We start from the raw sequence: 16,613 nt of genomic DNA, 5'->3' as shown, positions 1-16,613 counted from the left end.
CAACAAACAAGATGGAAAGAGGTGGGTGTTGAGCAGGGTGCTCAACAGCTGGGCACACAGAGATGCTAAGATCAAAGGTTTTCCACCAGCTCAGTTTTAGGTTGGATCCTTTGAAAATAATGAATTTGTGATACTACTGAAAATTTGTCACACCCCAATTGAAGCCTCATGTAATCCCAGTCTGAGGGCTGTACACATCTCCTATTTTCTCATTTCCCAGTGGAAACACGTTTGTAAAACTCCATCTTGATTGTGCACCATAACAGGGACACACATCCCAGTTTCCTCCCTTAATTCCACGTTTGTGAACCTTTAATTGTGGGAAAAGTTGAGATTTTGAACACAACTATTAAAGTAAGAAACTAGAACAGCACCTGGCAGTAGATGGACTGCTTGATGCTGACTGGTACGCCATACAGTGGTCCCCTTTGATTTATTGTTTTCAGGTCCTGAAGCTGAGACTCGCATTCCTGTAGAAAATCGGTCAAACAGTTCAACTCCTTGTTCAACTCAAATGCCTAAAAGAAACAGGAAATAAAATAGAAAACGTGTTAAACGATCATACCAGATGTGTTGTCTTCATTGAATTTGCATGGAACCTGGTCAGGTGATTACACATGATGTGATGCTCAGCAAAAGAGCAATGGTCTGCATTTAAGGCGCGCGGACACGTAGTGAGCACATTGTTATACATTCTTAGTTTACCTCCTGAATCAAGAACTCCCTGTTTTGAACTTGTTCTAAAAGCTTCAAATTGATCAAGTTAACAATAAGCCATGGTCTTGAGCAGTGCCCGCCATCTCTGCCTCTCTGAGCACAAGGATCGTTGTCATGGTCTTTGAGTATAGAGGGTTTAAGTGGTCATATAGTTTTAAACTGAGTGTTAAGTTTTCTATATTCACATCTATGTGAACACTCTCAGGGAAGGAAACTATTTGGGAAGTGCAAATGTGCATGTGATCAGGTTATATGTGATTTACCAGCTCCGCAATCTAAAATATATGTTGTAGTACATTCATCTATTATGAGTGAATTTACTCTGGATGTGCAACTTTGTCCTCCCAGACATCGTCCAAGGGTTACATAGTCAGCCGATGTCAGAAATCAATCTTAGTGGCTTTGCGGCCTCGGTCAGTCAATCATCTCTCACCCCGAAAAAGATCAGCTTGCATTCCTTCCCATCCTTTGACTCTGTGCTTGCCACCCAATAACCGCAACTGCGATTTCATTCTGCTCATCCACCACCCAGCCCCAATCCCACATACTACAATAACCTTGCAGACCACTCTGCACAACCTAATTGTTTTGCAAATACCATAGTGACAGTTCCAAATGTTTGGTGGGACCTGGATGTGTAGTGTGACCAATCTGATGCCCCAGCCACCTGCAATATGAAGCCAAACATGTAATCTCTAAGAATATGCAACCTAATGCTTCACCTTTCCATTGTCTTGGCCAAACACTTGACCTCATTCACACAAGCCATTAGCAAGCCTCTTATTTTTTTTTAACCATCTTTATTTTATTTTGCTCGACGGACAGGAGACAGCGCATTGTCAACCTGGATAGATAACATAACATTTGCTCAATAGTTAGAAGAGAAGCAAAGCATCCAGGCCTTATCTGGTCTAATGATCGTGTTGCTTTTATAATTAATAATAAAACTTCTGCATGCTGCCGCTTAACCACCAGCTCACAACTCCCACTAACATATGTCAATGGAATCATTCGATCATTCGAAATGTAAATTAATATCTGTTTGAATTGGATCCTCCTTGCAACAAAACCACCCAACCTGCTCCTTCTCAAGTCCTACTCATCAAATGGTTTGATCGTTTCCCTGGAAACCATGAAGAGAAAGAATGGCTTTTGCAAAAGGCACTGGAAGAAATCCCTCCTCTCTAATAAATAAATAAATAAATACAATAATGAAAAAGCCACAAATACACATACACAAACACACACACACACACACACTCACGCCAGACCCTTCCTAGGTAATACACAGGCTATGTTTGACAAGCATAAAACTAAGAATATTTGATGCCAAAAATCCTGAGCAGAGATCTGCATGCTGCTTCAACCCTCAGGAACTTTTGCCACTGAGACTACCTTCACCCCAAACAAAAAACAATATGACAACCTAGCACTATTCTTCGACTCAGATATCACTACCAACTAGCTCAAAAGCTCCAGTCCCCTCCACGAGCCTGGCCCAGAATATCCAAAACCCAGTGGATGTCCACCATATCGACAAGCTGACCTTCTCTTGCTTCTTTCCACTGACTCCTTATCAATTTGATTGGTTTGACAGGATGTAAAGTACTTGCATGCATCACCAATTCCTCATGGTGCTGGGGAAGGAATTGGAAGACAGATGAAAAACACCAAATAAACAGAAATGGTGGATTTTCAAGGTCGACTTGGAGCATTGGTAGGATTTAAAATGTTTCCTAGGCCTGAGATGATAAGGGGATCCTTAAACAGGCAGCTTGTACTGCAAATGTTCTTCTGCCTGTATGCTCTTTTTTGAAACTATACACCAGAAGACGGTTGTGATCTGTAGAGCGGGAGAGTGGGGTTTTGAAGAAGACGGAATTGCTTCTTACAGTAACTAATAAATTCACACAAGCCATTTTTTAAAGGCCCTTTAGGTCATACAAGCAGTCTTAAACCAACTAATTCTGTAAAGAAGTCTCACACAGCTTGTGGTCAGATCTCTCAGCTGCTCTAGAGCAGGCCGTTCGTCCCACCCCCGAACTTGCGAATGGTGGTGCAGGCCCTAACGGTTTTGCATATAAGCAGGGTAACTTCCAGCTTCCAAGGTTCTTGGCTGCTCACCTGGGCCCCCTCAAAGCAATCCATGATGGTGCTGCTCTCCTCATCCTAGGCACTATGAAATGTGACCACATCATTCTACCTTACACATTACCAGTCTTCTCATCCTGGCTAGGATCTGGTTTGAAAACTGCATACCTCATATACAAGGCAACCACACCAGATAAACTGGTCTACCTAGCAGCTAAACTAAAAATATTGGAAGCACATGGTCGTCTTGCATTAAGACCATCAGATTGACCCACAATGAGAAACTCAGTCCTTCTCATTCCACGAACCCTTCCTCTGGAACTGTATCCAGGTGTCAATCCAGACTACTCCAAATCTACTTCACGTTAGGAAATAAATGAGAACTGGCTCATCCAACACTTTGGGGCAACCTAGATTCCAGATATCTTTTGCACCTCCCTATCCATATATTTTTCTGTGATAATGACAATTAATCTTTACTCGTTACATTTTTGCACAATGCTCCACTTCTCTCAACCTAGGGTTGTGCGTTGAAAATATATAATGACAAAATAATAAATACCTTCCAATGACAGCCCGTGGAAGCTACTCAGAGCAGGTGTTACATGGTCCCTCCTACCTATACCACTGATTCCGGTGAATAGTCTAGCTGCCACATTTTGCACCAGGGAGTCAAGCAAACAGCATTACAGTAGATCAACCTAAATGAAATAAAGGGTATGACCAAAGTGCCACAATGGGGAAAAGTATGAAAAGGTGAAGCATTCCCCTTAGAGTTCAATGATGAAACAAACATGATTTAATCACTGTGAGTGACTGTGTTACTCTGCACGCACTGCTGCGGCTCTAAACTACATTTCCCAGAGTCTCAGTAGTTTTGGAGCATGCATTTCGCTAGAAACCCGGCACGAACACGCCAGCACGAAGGGGCCCGCTGGTCTGTGCCGGTCCGTGTTGGGAGGTGCTGGTGCGGTCAGTCACTCTGCTGCTTCCATCCCTACCTCACCATGGGGATTATTGAAGTGCTCGAGGCAATCCCCACTGCCAGAAGTAAGTCGTATGCAAACACTCGTGACACTAATAGAATACCATTGGAAGGGATAAGGATCGAGCAAGCTGCTTGTCTGAACAATTCACCTACAGCTGCTGCCGCGACATGTATCGTGCCTATTTTAAGTGTCCTTAACTCTGAGGGGGACAACTGTGTGCGTAAAAAACGACATTGAAAGTTGTATGGTGGCACTCCAGCAAACTGGAGAATTAGGCTCACATACCTCAGGGGAGAGAGGATTTGAAGTAGATAACACGCTGCCAAATAGCACACCACTCGGTACTGATACCGAGCATGTGCAACAAAGTATGCTTCCCCCCAACCTTCCACGACACATGCTAAACTCTTCAAGCGTGCTAAGTCAAACCAGCCCTACTATAAAACAGAATGTTGTGGGGACTAATATACCTTTAACGAAATCGCCTCCAGTAACCAACTTGAATCTGGCCCTGCTAAACACGAGATCCCTTGTTACACATACCATCGACGTGAATTTCTTCATCTTGGAGCAGAAGGTGGATGTCATGTGCATCACAGAAACCTGGCTTTCTGACACCCCTGGCCCTAATATAGAGCAAGTGTCTCCACCTGGGTAAGTTTTCTTTGGAAAGCATCAAAAGGAAGGTCTGGGAGGGGGAGTCGCCAACATATGGAAAAAAAGAGCTTGGTTATACACAGGCAAAATAGAATGTGATCGTTGTGATATTCAGGGGTGGACTGGGAACTAAAAGGGGCCCTGGAAATAATGTTCAAAGTGGCCCCATAGGACACATTTTCTGCAGGGCCAATGCCTTTTCTATGAGACAATTTGGAACTACCACACAAAAGAGGCCAAGGGTACAGAGGCCCACCGGGAAATCTCCAGAGTTCCTTATAAGCCAGTCCACCCCTGGTGATATATTGCATGTTAAACTTATTCCAAATTTTAACTATAGCATTAACCTCGTATTGCTCTATAGAACTCCTGGAGAATCAGTGAGGTTCAATGAGGATCTTATCAATGTCTTAATCCCTATTCAATCCACAAACTCTGCTGTGGTATTGTTAGGAGACCTGAATCTATGGAAGGGACATCCGAAACATAAAAAAAGTCTTAGAGTTAGAGAAATGACTTAAAAACAACAATATAATCATCCACAACTATGGCCAACACATATAAAGGGGAATACCCTTGATTGGGTGGGGAGTGGAAATACTGTCCAAAATTTATAACCACACCTTATGTATGGTCCGATCATTTCTCTATTGAATGTCAACTTCAGCTCACGTCGCCTTTAAAAAACTGCACCAACTTGTACGTAAAGTTCAAAATAGAAATGACCAGGACATTAAGGCGGCTGATTTACTAGGCTGCATGAATGTCTTAATGAATAAAACAGAGGATTCAGATGGTCCTGACACCCTCATAACTAGTTATAACAAGGCAATAATTATTATGTTAGATGGACATGCCCCCTTGAAAGCAAAAAACATCAGAGACACCCCTAAACACCAGAAATGGTTCTCTCCTGCTCTAGCGGTAATTAAAAGCCAGCAAGAGACGGATGGAACATGCTTGGCTGAAAGATACAACCCCTAGTAACAAACAGCCTGTAAACCTAAGGAAAAAGAGTACAAGACCAAGATCATTGAAGCAAAATCTAGCTTTTACAATGACCAGATATATCAGGCAAATCAAACAAAAAAGCTCTTTAGGCTGTTTAGATCTTGGGAAAAACCTAGAGCTCTAGATCCCACTATTAAACCTATTAAGGATGTCTGCATGCGAGTACAAAGAGCTTTTTCAGATAAACTGCAGCATGCCCAAAACAAGATCAGGGAAGATTTGGCTAAGCAGGAGCCACCTTAATAGCTGGTAAATCAGGTAGCGAGCAAGAATGTAAGGAGGGGGCATTAGGATGGCTGATGTGGAAGTTCAGAGTCATGGGTTATGCCTCATGGGGTTTGGTTTCTCTACTATGTCTACCGCAGAAATCCATAATATACTTAAAGCTATGTATCCCACAAGCTGTCCTGGAAACCTCCTTCCTTCTAAGATAATTTTGGAACACAATGACATTTTTGCACCATTCTGTGTAGGTTTGTAAATGCCTCATTTACATCGTGTGTTAGCCCGCATTCAATAGAAGATGTGGCAGTAACTTCTCTTTTAAAAAAGGTGGGCTTGGACCCAAATGACGCTGCTAACTTCCGACCTATCACCAATACATTGTTCTTTCTGAAACTGATTGATAAAGTCATGACAATACAACTACAATCCCATATCTCAGCGGCCAGAATTTTGCATGATAAACAGTCCGCTCTCAGGCGCCTTCATGCCACTGAAAGCGCGGTATTGGATCTGCAGACTCATATGTTTTCTATGCTGGAGAAGAGTAGATTGGGGCTGCTGGTTCTATTAGATCTATCGGCAGCTTTCGATCTGCTTGATCATAAAATCTTGCTGGATCGGCTGGCCTCCATAGGAGGCCTCTCAAAGCAGGAGGTCGATGGCTAAAATCATTTTTGGAGGACTGGTGATCAAGGGTTTACTGGGGTGAAAATTCATCCGAAGTGGAAATCACCATATATATATATATTATTCCTCTGTGTCTGGCGGCTGTGTACCCTACCCTTGGGACTCCTCTGCCCCAGCAGTTAGCCAGTAGCCTCCCACCTCGGCATCTATTAGCACTTTCATTCTGAGCTCCTATCAGCACTTGGCAATCCCTACTCTCCTTTGCATTCATTCACTTCTCTTATTGCACAATACATATGTGCATTATAGCCTCAGTATGTACAATATTTTGGGATACGCAAGGGAAATGCAGATGCAAAAGATTTCTAGAACATTCTTAAGTGGCAGTTAGATGTGGATAGATGTGTGACTGTTTGAAAGTAGACAATGAGGGAGTGTTACAACATAACGGTAAACAGGGTAGAAGGGCTGTCTTGTGTGATGGTGTGCACGTGCAATCCGTTGTTTTTTTAATGATGCATGGCCTGGAGAGGGGACTGCATAGACCACGAATAGCCCTAAAGGGACTTGGATTATGATCCTTATTGTATGCTTTGGAAATGTATTTGGGACTGAAAATAGTTTCTATGCTTTTTTCATTTTCTCTACGATACAATATTCCATTATTCCCATTAACATAGTAGAACATGCTAATGAGAATGTTGGAAAATCTTATTGAGTCTAACTACTTACTGGAAAATATAATGTAGATGGAGTCTATACGCTTATTTTTGTTTTACTTCTATTTTTTAACTCTGAAAGGTGGATCCTAAAGGAAACTTTTTTAAGATTTTTTTTTATTTTAAAGGGGCACTAAGCACAGATATGGAGGGGCAGGTGGACAGGGGAAGATGTTGGGCATGTGTTAAATCTAAGGTAGTGTGCAGTGTTTCTCATGTTCCTTGATTACACCCTCAAAAGCACTTCGAAACTGCTTCTCCCTGCTGAGTGGTGTGTTGTAGTATATAAAGAGTACTGCTGCCTTGGAAGATAGCTGGTTGGATTTTGTGCGCCACAGGAGTAGCCTCTGTGGTGGAAGTAACGGTTGAGGAAGATGAGGTAGAGGGCGACAGCTTACTACTTCCAGAGAAAGGAACATCCTCTCTCAGAGTATCCCATTGGTTGGATTTAGCGTGGCGACACATGGAGGTGCACCGTAGGAGTACTGGTCAGGTTGTCCATGACTGAGTGCAGTGAATTTCACCTTGATAGCCTTAGCCTTCATTACACCTCCAATGGTGGTAAAGAACCACCACACCCATGATTCTCTCTGGGTGCTGGAGGCAAACATTTCCTCTCATGTTCTTGGTCCCCTTGATTATTTTCTGCATCAATGCACCTTTTCCATTGTCCAGGCCCTCCAGCTGGTGGTAGTTGTGATGGCTCCTGGGGAGGAGCAATAACCATGGCTGATACCATTTTTGAAGTTAAATGGCAGTTATGTGGATACTCATCCAAGCATGTGTTCTCTCCTGGATTGAAGATGGCAATTCAGTAAGAATAGGTCTAGGAGCTGTGCTAGGGTACATTTTCAGGTTGGAACGTCCTCAATCAGCTGAAAATGCAGGTTCAAACTATATGAGAAGCAAAGCACAGATCCATTCTTGAACCACGGAACCATTCGTGAACACGTCATTGGAGCGTGCATGTGTGTGGTCATGTAACACTGTCTGGAAAGTCTGCGATAATGTCACACATTTCGCAAACGTAGGCGAACAAAAAAATGATTAAAAAAGTTGCAGAAAGTTCATAGAAGTGTTCAAAATGCTGCTAGAAGGTGGGGAATGGCATCGTTTTAAGGTGCAACTTTCTAGATCGACCAAAAATGTTGCTTTATTGGGGGTACGTATAATTTTAGGAAGTTGTAGCAAATTAGGGTGCACTGGCAAAAACCCATGAAATTCAGTGACAAAACGTTGTTAAAGTGATGTTATGGCACGACTAAAAACCAATGAAATTCAGTGATATCATCTTTGATGTCCTATGTGTTAGTCTTAGCAGTGCCTGGTGGCCTGACACAATACAGCAAAAACAAATAATGTTTAGTTGATTGCAAGTTTGAACTGTGTAACTATATATTCTGTTTTTATTACATCAGATGCAAAAAAGAGGGTATCTTTACTGTAACACAAATGCAAGTGTCTCACCTTTTCTATGTAGGCATAAAGGACATCATCTGGGGTAAGTGAGCCATCCTGCAGACTTCGAGACAGTTCCACAAGGGTTAGGGTCAGAATGGGTCCAGAGTTCAAACGAGGATTCTGCAGAAATAGGGATCAAACCAGAATTAGTGTTGCTCGCAAAATTATGTGTCACAACACCTCACCTCATAACAGGACGCCAAATGGATTGTTTCTATAAACTTCAGATATCCACTTCTCTCAAATCTGCAATATGCTCTTTTATAAACACAGAGGAGTCGTTTTACAGAAATGTTTTTCCAGGCATAACTGCACTCCCATTGTGCCATGTGACTTACTACCCACTGTCCACTTAAGAGCCAAAGCACCAAAATGACATGCAAATGTCAGGTCATGCCACATACGACCCAATAACATAGATTCACCACTTTAAAGGCAGCAATAGCTATACCTTTGCTGTTACCCTGCCAGTTTCTGAGAAAATCTGATGTGGCAAAGTACTGTTTTATTAGCAATTATATAATACAGGGAGGTTACAACAAACATCAACGGACGTGTGCTCAGTTTCTCAACGATCTCTACTCAAAATACGGTTTTTATATGAAAAATACGTCAGAGTGACATCATACAACGTGGCAATAATGAAAAACCTATCAAGGGTAGGGGTTGGTTAAGGGAGATTTCCATGTATACTTTTCTGTAGGAGCTAGGATTGTTATTGATTGTCTATTATCAGGTGGAAAATTTATGCCTACCTCTAAAAAACATGTAATTTCAGAAACAGTAGATACACAGTTTCTCATTGGTCTTCGAACTATAAGGTCCTTCATTATATGGACTAATATAATTGTTTAGCATGCTTGTGACACATCTGGAGCATTCAGTTAATTTAGCAGCATGTAAGCCAAGACCCAGGTGCCGAGAGATAGGACATGAAGCTACCTCACCACCCAATTAGCCCAACATCTCTCATCGTCCATGCCTTCTGCCATGAAATTGTCTTTGTACTTGGTCTTGAACTATATACTTGTCTATGAGAATGCACAGGAATGAGGGCACTCTCTATCGTGTCTGGGAATTTAAGTTAAAGCGTTATTTCCATCGTTGGCTTACGTGAAAGGAGACCACGATTTGGTCTATTGTACAGCTTTTAAATGCTCTAATTGAATTAAGTTTGGCATCCTTTGTGTTCTGTCTTGCACCCTAATGCGAGAGGTTTTCATTTTGTATAAATGTATTTTGTTTGTATGTATGTATTTTTTTATAAATGAACGATACAAAACAAAGGTTCATCCCCTGCATACGTTCTTCTTCAGGACAGATAGCTGAACTTGCTTCTTGAATCTTGACTCCAGGTGAGGCAGCCTTGCCCTACAGCTTCACAAACCTATTATTCTTGCTGCAACACAGTTTCCTTTTCCAGCTTCATGGGTTCTGGCCTACTAAATTCAAGATACCAATGTCCAGTTTCAATACAATGGTGGCCTTGCCTGCATTATATTCACTACTCGTAGCCAGCTTCTATGATGACTTAATCTATCTTGCATTTCAGCAACAGTACATTTATTGAGCAGTTATTTTCTGCAGCACATTGTGAATGTGCAATCTTCCTTTTTTCATATTGTGAAACTCACTCGATTCTTTACTTCGTCATTAGTTCCTTCGGGATCTATACATCATCTTTAGCCAGTATCTCGAGATGTCTTACACATTAATGTATGACATAATCAATTCATTGGTTAGCTTCTTTTCACACTCCTTCAGGTTTTTCCTCCTGCAGGTTATCATCACGTCGAGGATACATTTGGTAGGGTTGCCTCAATGGGTATCTTTTTTCAAACACTTGCTGCAGTATTGGTATTATGGCTGGTGTTAGGCACTGTAAAATCTCATGTCGCCATTTCACGGGAGGTAGGGGGCAGGATCTCCTGCAGATGCACACAGCTGCTCCTCTACACAGCATAAAAGGCGGATCAGGAGAGCACACTTTCAGTGAGTTTGGTATGCAGGAAGGTGCAAGAAGCCAGAGGAAGACCACAAAAGCAGCAGAGACCCTGGGAGACCTAAAGGGGGAGAAAACCGTCCTGGCAGTGGCCCTGTGAGTTCAGAGGAGACTGCACTGTGGAGAGGGAGCTGAACCTCCAGAAGGCAATACCAGGGGCAGCTGGGGTTGCAAGGCGGTGCCCACAGCAAGACTCCTCCCCTGGGCCAGGCAGGCAAACCCAGGTCTTTGTGTGCAAGGTTGAGAGACCCTGAGAGGATCAACCTCCCCTGTTAGATCCTGCAGCTCCCATTGCCAGAAAATGTGGTTTTGGGGAGCTGTGAAGGTGGAGGGAAATTAGCACAGTGCCTTCTGTGACTAGGAGACCTTTTTTTTGTGAATTGAGAACTTTGAAATGAGGCTCGAGCTTGGCTGAGGGAAGCCTTGTAAGTGAGCTGTGAATCGTGAAGGGAGGCTCGAACCCCAGCTGACGGAATCCTTCGATGTGAACTGTGCTACATGAGAGAAGGCTCGAGCCCAGCTGAGGGAAGCCTTCATTGATAGCCTTTCCGAATAAAGCAGTACCTGTAGAGACAGCACTGCCAATGAGTCGGAGTGACTGAACTTTGAGAGGCTAGGAAAAGACACCATATACAGAGTGGTTTGGCAACACGTGGGTGCTCATTCGAAGGTCTCTGTAAGGTAACCAACAGAGAGTGTACAATTGTGAACTGTGAAATCGAGTGGTCCTGCAGCGGGTCAAGCTAAACCCTGTTCACATTCAAAAGTCTTTGTAGCTAGTACGAACTGCAATTGGTCTGAACCCGGCAGAGGGAGTCTGTCAAAAGGAATCTGAGCCTGGCTGAGTGGGATCGGGGGTGAACCGTGAGTCACCCAAGAAAAGATATTCTATACGCATTGGAGAGGAGGATCTGAACCCGGAAGAGGGGGATACAAAGTGAAGATTGTGGTATAAAAGGAATCTGAGCACGGCTGAGGGGGATCCAGGGTGAAGATTGAACCGCCCTACTTGAATACCTAGACAGGAACTTTTTGTTTGTTTGATACATCAGGTATTCCGAATCAAGAGACTTTTGATAACTTACGAGACTTGGGCATAAAAGGCCCTGATGTTGGAAATGGAACTAGATCCTTGTGCTGCAGAAGCCAGAATGTGTGTTTGCGTGAGTGAACTGCCTGGCCACGTGCTGAAGGGAGGCCAACGGCCCAATCATCCTAACTTATCATTTTGTGAACACTTCTTTCGTTTTCATGGACTTGACCCCAAGCTAATTAGTAGTAAGGTTTGGCAATAGGATTTTTAGTATAGGCCCTGTTATGTTGACAAGACTCCACTAGGACTGCATTCAATATTATTTGATTTAGTTTTAGATAGGCGTTTATCCTACCCTTGCTAAAGTTCAATAAACAAACTTGAACTGAGATCACTTGTGCCTGTCTTACTTCGATATCATGTCTTCCTCACAGGGGCACAGGGGTCTTCTACTGAATTCTATCTACTAATGTAACCTTTCTTCTCGTGTGCTGTCCTTACTAGCCAATGTGACAAGCAAAGTAGCCATGTTTTTAAGCACCCGGGTTTTGACCCATGGTGATTCCAGAAACCTGACTGTGTGTATTAGAGTAGCCTAGTGGAAGCTACGATTTAGTTTAACTACAACTATTCTGTACACTTTCACCAGATAAGTAGCTCAGTGCAGTTCCATGGTCACTATTGGAGTACTAATAGATATTTATTTTAAGCCCTTCTCTGGGCCATTTGGTTTTGGGAAATCGTTTTGCCAAGTTAAGCATGATGTGCAGACACATATGGCACTTTTACTGGCCTAGCCTAGAGTTCTGAGGCCACAAAGGCACCCTTGGTTTCAGCTTAAACTGGTTTAAAGTCGTTAAGCTCCCCAAGTTACATCCAATGTGGGTGGGCCAGTTTTTTTGGCCATTTTTCAGGGGTGCCTGATTGAGTGTCCACAAAAACGTTTGTGTACCCACTTGTTGCTATGCGAGTGAAGGGCTGGCTAAGGCCAGTCCTTGGGTGAATGCATCATTGGTGTCTGTTGGTCATTCCTTTCCCCCTTTTTTCCTCGTGAACGCTGTACTAAATGCTAGTAAGAAGAATGCAATGCCCAAAAGGGAGCATAAGTTACATCCATATCATCAGCTGTACACAGAGTGGGACAACACCATCTTCATCATGAGATTGGAAGAAATTAGGATCAACAATAGTGCCTTATTATGGATCAAATCCTTCCTAACAAACAGAACGGAAACCATATTGAGCAAACCTTTCAAATCTAGCCCAAGAGAGTCCTCATGTGGAGTACCGAAAGGATCTTCCTTCGCCCCACTATTATTCAACATCTATCTGTCTCAACTAATTTGGATCATTAAAAGACACGGCCTCACCTGTTACAACTACGCTGATGACACACAAATAGTTTACAAAATACAAAACGCACAAGAAGAAAACACAGCATTGGAGAACTGCCTCATGAAATCTGCAACTCGATGAAATCGAACTGCCTCAAACTCAACCCAGGCAAAACAGAAATAATGATCTTCACAAAAAACAGAGAAGACAACCACTACATCCCCTGGCCAACAGAACTTGGCCCAACCCCAGCACCATCGTCGATTGTAAAAAACCTGGGAGTCTTGATTGACGATAAACTCACCCTAGAGCCACAAGTAAATGCTGTATTCAAGAAATGTGTATTTCTCCTGCGAGTAGTAAAAAGCATTCTACCATTCCTGTCATTTGCTAACAAAACACTGTTATCGCTCTTGTCATGTACAGGGTAGACTATGCCAATAGCCTATACCTGGGCATGCCAGAACAACTCGTAAAAGAATTCCAACGCACACAAAATGCGGCAGTTAGATTGCTCCTCAAATTACCTCAAAGAGAACACATCACCCCCGCACTAAAATGCTACTATGGCTACCAGTAAAACAGCGAATCAAGTTCATATCAATGTGCATAACGCACAGAGCAATCCACGGCCAAAGCACAGAGTTCCTAAGAGAAAAATTAAATGTAAGCCACCCACAAGCCCACTTAGTTCCAGCAGCAACATCCGTATGGAACCAAAACCTCACAACAAAATAAAACTCGGAGGATCATCCTTTTCCCACCTCGCCCCAAAAACCTGGAATGAGCTATCAAAGAGCATGTGTAACACAAGAGATCACTTCCTATTCAGAAAACTCAAATCTTGGCCCTTTGCCCCGTAACTAGGAAGAATGCCTAGGGGGCACTTACACAGCTAAACAAATCTGAGAGAGGATACCGACCCCCCCCAGCCTCTCTAAGCTACCGCCCATCAACTCAAGTAAGGGAAGACCAATGTGCGGGCATATCCTAGCAATTGAAAAATAGAAATCTAGAATCATATCATAGAGGGATCAGAATGGAAGGGGAAGCATATGTCAAAATATCTTGGCTTACAAAGCAACTACAAGCAGCAATGGGCAGGGTCGAACTGGGGAATTCAATTGTCTCGGGCAGCAACGAAAAAGTTGCCCACAATTGTTAGTGGGATGCCATTCCTTTTTTGACACTGTTTGAATAGTACCCAAGGGGGAGGCTTTTGATAAAATGTGATGCAAATTGTACATTTTAAAGAAAATTTACTAAGCAACACTGGTCAAAACTATTAGCCGCATAGTGAAGTTTCTCATCAAACTGGCCCACATTGGCCAAAAAGTGCCCTACTTTGAAAAAAAAAACTGCCCCACTCAAGCATTTTGCATTTTTGGTTTGGCCATGGGACTATTGCCCTATAAGCCAGTCCGAGCCTGGCAGTGGATCACTGACAAGGAATAGATAGGAAGGGACCCGGGTCAGTAAATAACCCACTAACCCAACACCTCAAAGAGCTACATACTTTTCCCACCCAAAAACCAATAATATCTTGGACTGAAAAGTAAACACAGGCAACTGAAAGATAGAAAGCTAGAATGATACCATTGAACGAGCGGGAGAGATCAGGATGGAAGGGGAAGGATGATATATCAATAATATCTTGGCCTGAAAAGTAAAAACAGGCAATTGAAAGATAGAGAGCTAGATACATACCATAGAATGAGCAGGGAGAGAGCAGGATGGAAGGGGAAGGATGATATGTCAATAATAGCTTGGCCTGAAAAGTAAATACAGGCAGCAATGGATCACCGACAAGAATGGATAGGAAGGGAACCTGGGTTCCTAAATAACCCACTAACCCAAAAGCTCAAACTTCTGCATATTTACATCACCCGAAAATCCACACAACCACCCTCTCACACAGCAAACCACACGCACTTCACCACATCGAAACAACAAACAACCAACACATAAGCCACACCAACAGCACATGAGGTCTCTCATCGATCGGATATCCGCACCCAAGCTCGGCGCACAGTGAAATCCGAAATGAAGCTGCCAACAGGACATCACCCTTTCACTTTCCTACTTCCTCTCCACCTGACTAACCACCCCCCCACCACATCTTCTTGTTTGCAGATCCGCCTGAGCGCCTGGTGACCAATTCCGTTGGGGGCGGGGCACGGTACAAATACCTTTAACATTAACAAGGGCACTTACACAGCCCAGCCCCATATTACACTTTTTCAACAAGCCCCAACCTTTTCCTATGCAAACATTTGAAAATAAAATAAGTAACCAGACAAAAGAGGCCCAGGATGCAGAGGCCCACTAGGAAATCTCCAGAGTTCCCTGTAGACCGGATTACCCCAGAACATAGCAGAAAGCGAACCTCAACAATGGAACTTACAACTTTGCTCTTTTATCAGTAAGAAGCCAGACTCTCTGAGGTCCCAGTACCTAGAAGAAAAGCGCACTGCACTTAAAATATATTCATCATCCTAGTGGTGGATTAGAGTTCTTAGTCTGATCATCGCTCCCATCCTACAGCACAGCATGCTACATGCCTGCCTGTGTACAGGAGATTTCTGCTTGCAAATGCATAGGGATCCCAGTCGTGTGGAGCCTTGCATTTTACAGGATGAATCTTGAGGGCGATGTCAAGTAGTGACGGTCTCTGACTGGAACATTAAATAGTCCGGGCAGTAGAGTGACCGACATTTGTGACTTAATGCAACCTACAGTGTTGGCTGCAGTCGCATTTATGGGAAAGTTTAGGTGGATTTAAAAGTACAATGGAAAGTGAAACACTTCTGGCTTGGTAAAACAAAGGCTGGCTTCGTACACGTAATAGGCAAATACTGACCTATTAGGGCGGAGTGTCGGGCGTGGCCCTGTGGGCCAGTTCAGGTCTTAGTGATACTCTAACATAGATAAAAGTGCAGTGCGCAAAACCCGTCAGGCTGGCAGCAATGCCACGTTGACCTTTTTTCTCCCTCTTCCCATGCCTTGCTTCACAACCACACTGGACTTTAAGACCTAAACAATGATAGTAGGGGATGGGGTAGAGGGGGCGTGGTCAAGAGTGTTGCTGGTTGCTATGCCAAAGGCAGAGTCACTGTTCAATACTTTTGATGAAGACATACTAACAAGACCACCTCCAGAACTGATTCGTCCCCCACATCAATTCAAAAGAAACAACTGAAAGAAAGATACACTCACCTTCTGACTCGGAGAAGGTGTAAGTACTGAGTAGATGCATCCAGCAAAAGTGAAATAGGGCCCTTTAGTTTAACATCGCTGCTTAAAATACATAATCAAACTTATGGGACATTATACATCGTCCCGGGAGGATAGCTCAGTGGCAACATGCTCGCCTTGGAAACAAGACGACACGAAGCAACACAGGTTCAATCTTCGGGTCCGCGATTGGAAACCTCTGGGTATTAAGCGCGTTATGAATGAGCAAAAAATAAATTAAGTATGCTTGCCCTTGAAGGTTCTTCCAAACAGTGGTGGTTGCTGAACGCTATTTTCTTTTATTGGAAGGGCGTACATATTTCCCAAAAATATGCTTTAGCGACCAAGCATAGTATGGGAGGCCAAGCCTATCACCGGGTGTTCATCCTTCTATCACCAACTCCCGAGAACATTTTTAAACTAATGGGTTAATATGGTGCATTTTACAGCACACTTTTTTGAAAAATTGCATAACAGTTTGCCATTGTTTATGTAGGATAAACTCATGAAAA

At 43.1% G+C, this 16,613-nt stretch overlaps 1 protein-coding gene across 1 annotated transcript in view; it reads right to left on the bottom strand.

Annotated features, from left to right (window-relative positions):
- The window catches only part of LOC138548282 (vitamin D3 hydroxylase-associated protein-like), a 746,809-nt gene that overhangs the window by 628,813 nt on the left and 101,383 nt on the right, over positions 1-16,613 (bottom strand). Inside the window, exons 2-3 of the mRNA XM_069642265.1 lie at positions 8,504-8,617; positions 375-518 (exon numbers count right to left, since the gene is read on the bottom strand). Of these exons, the coding sequence (XP_069498366.1) occupies positions 375-518; positions 8,504-8,617 (258 nt within the window). The remainder of the gene's footprint in view (positions 1-374; positions 519-8,503; positions 8,618-16,613) is intronic.

Source organism: Ambystoma mexicanum, chromosome 1q (assembly GCF_040938575.1).
Source record: "Ambystoma mexicanum isolate Mex_15411 chromosome 1q, UKY_AmexF1_1, whole genome shotgun sequence".
Lineage (NCBI taxonomy): Eukaryota > Metazoa > Chordata > Amphibia > Caudata > Ambystomatidae > Ambystoma > Ambystoma mexicanum.
Note: the sequence above shows the minus strand (reverse complement) of the source record. Positions and strands in the feature narration are given on the sequence as shown.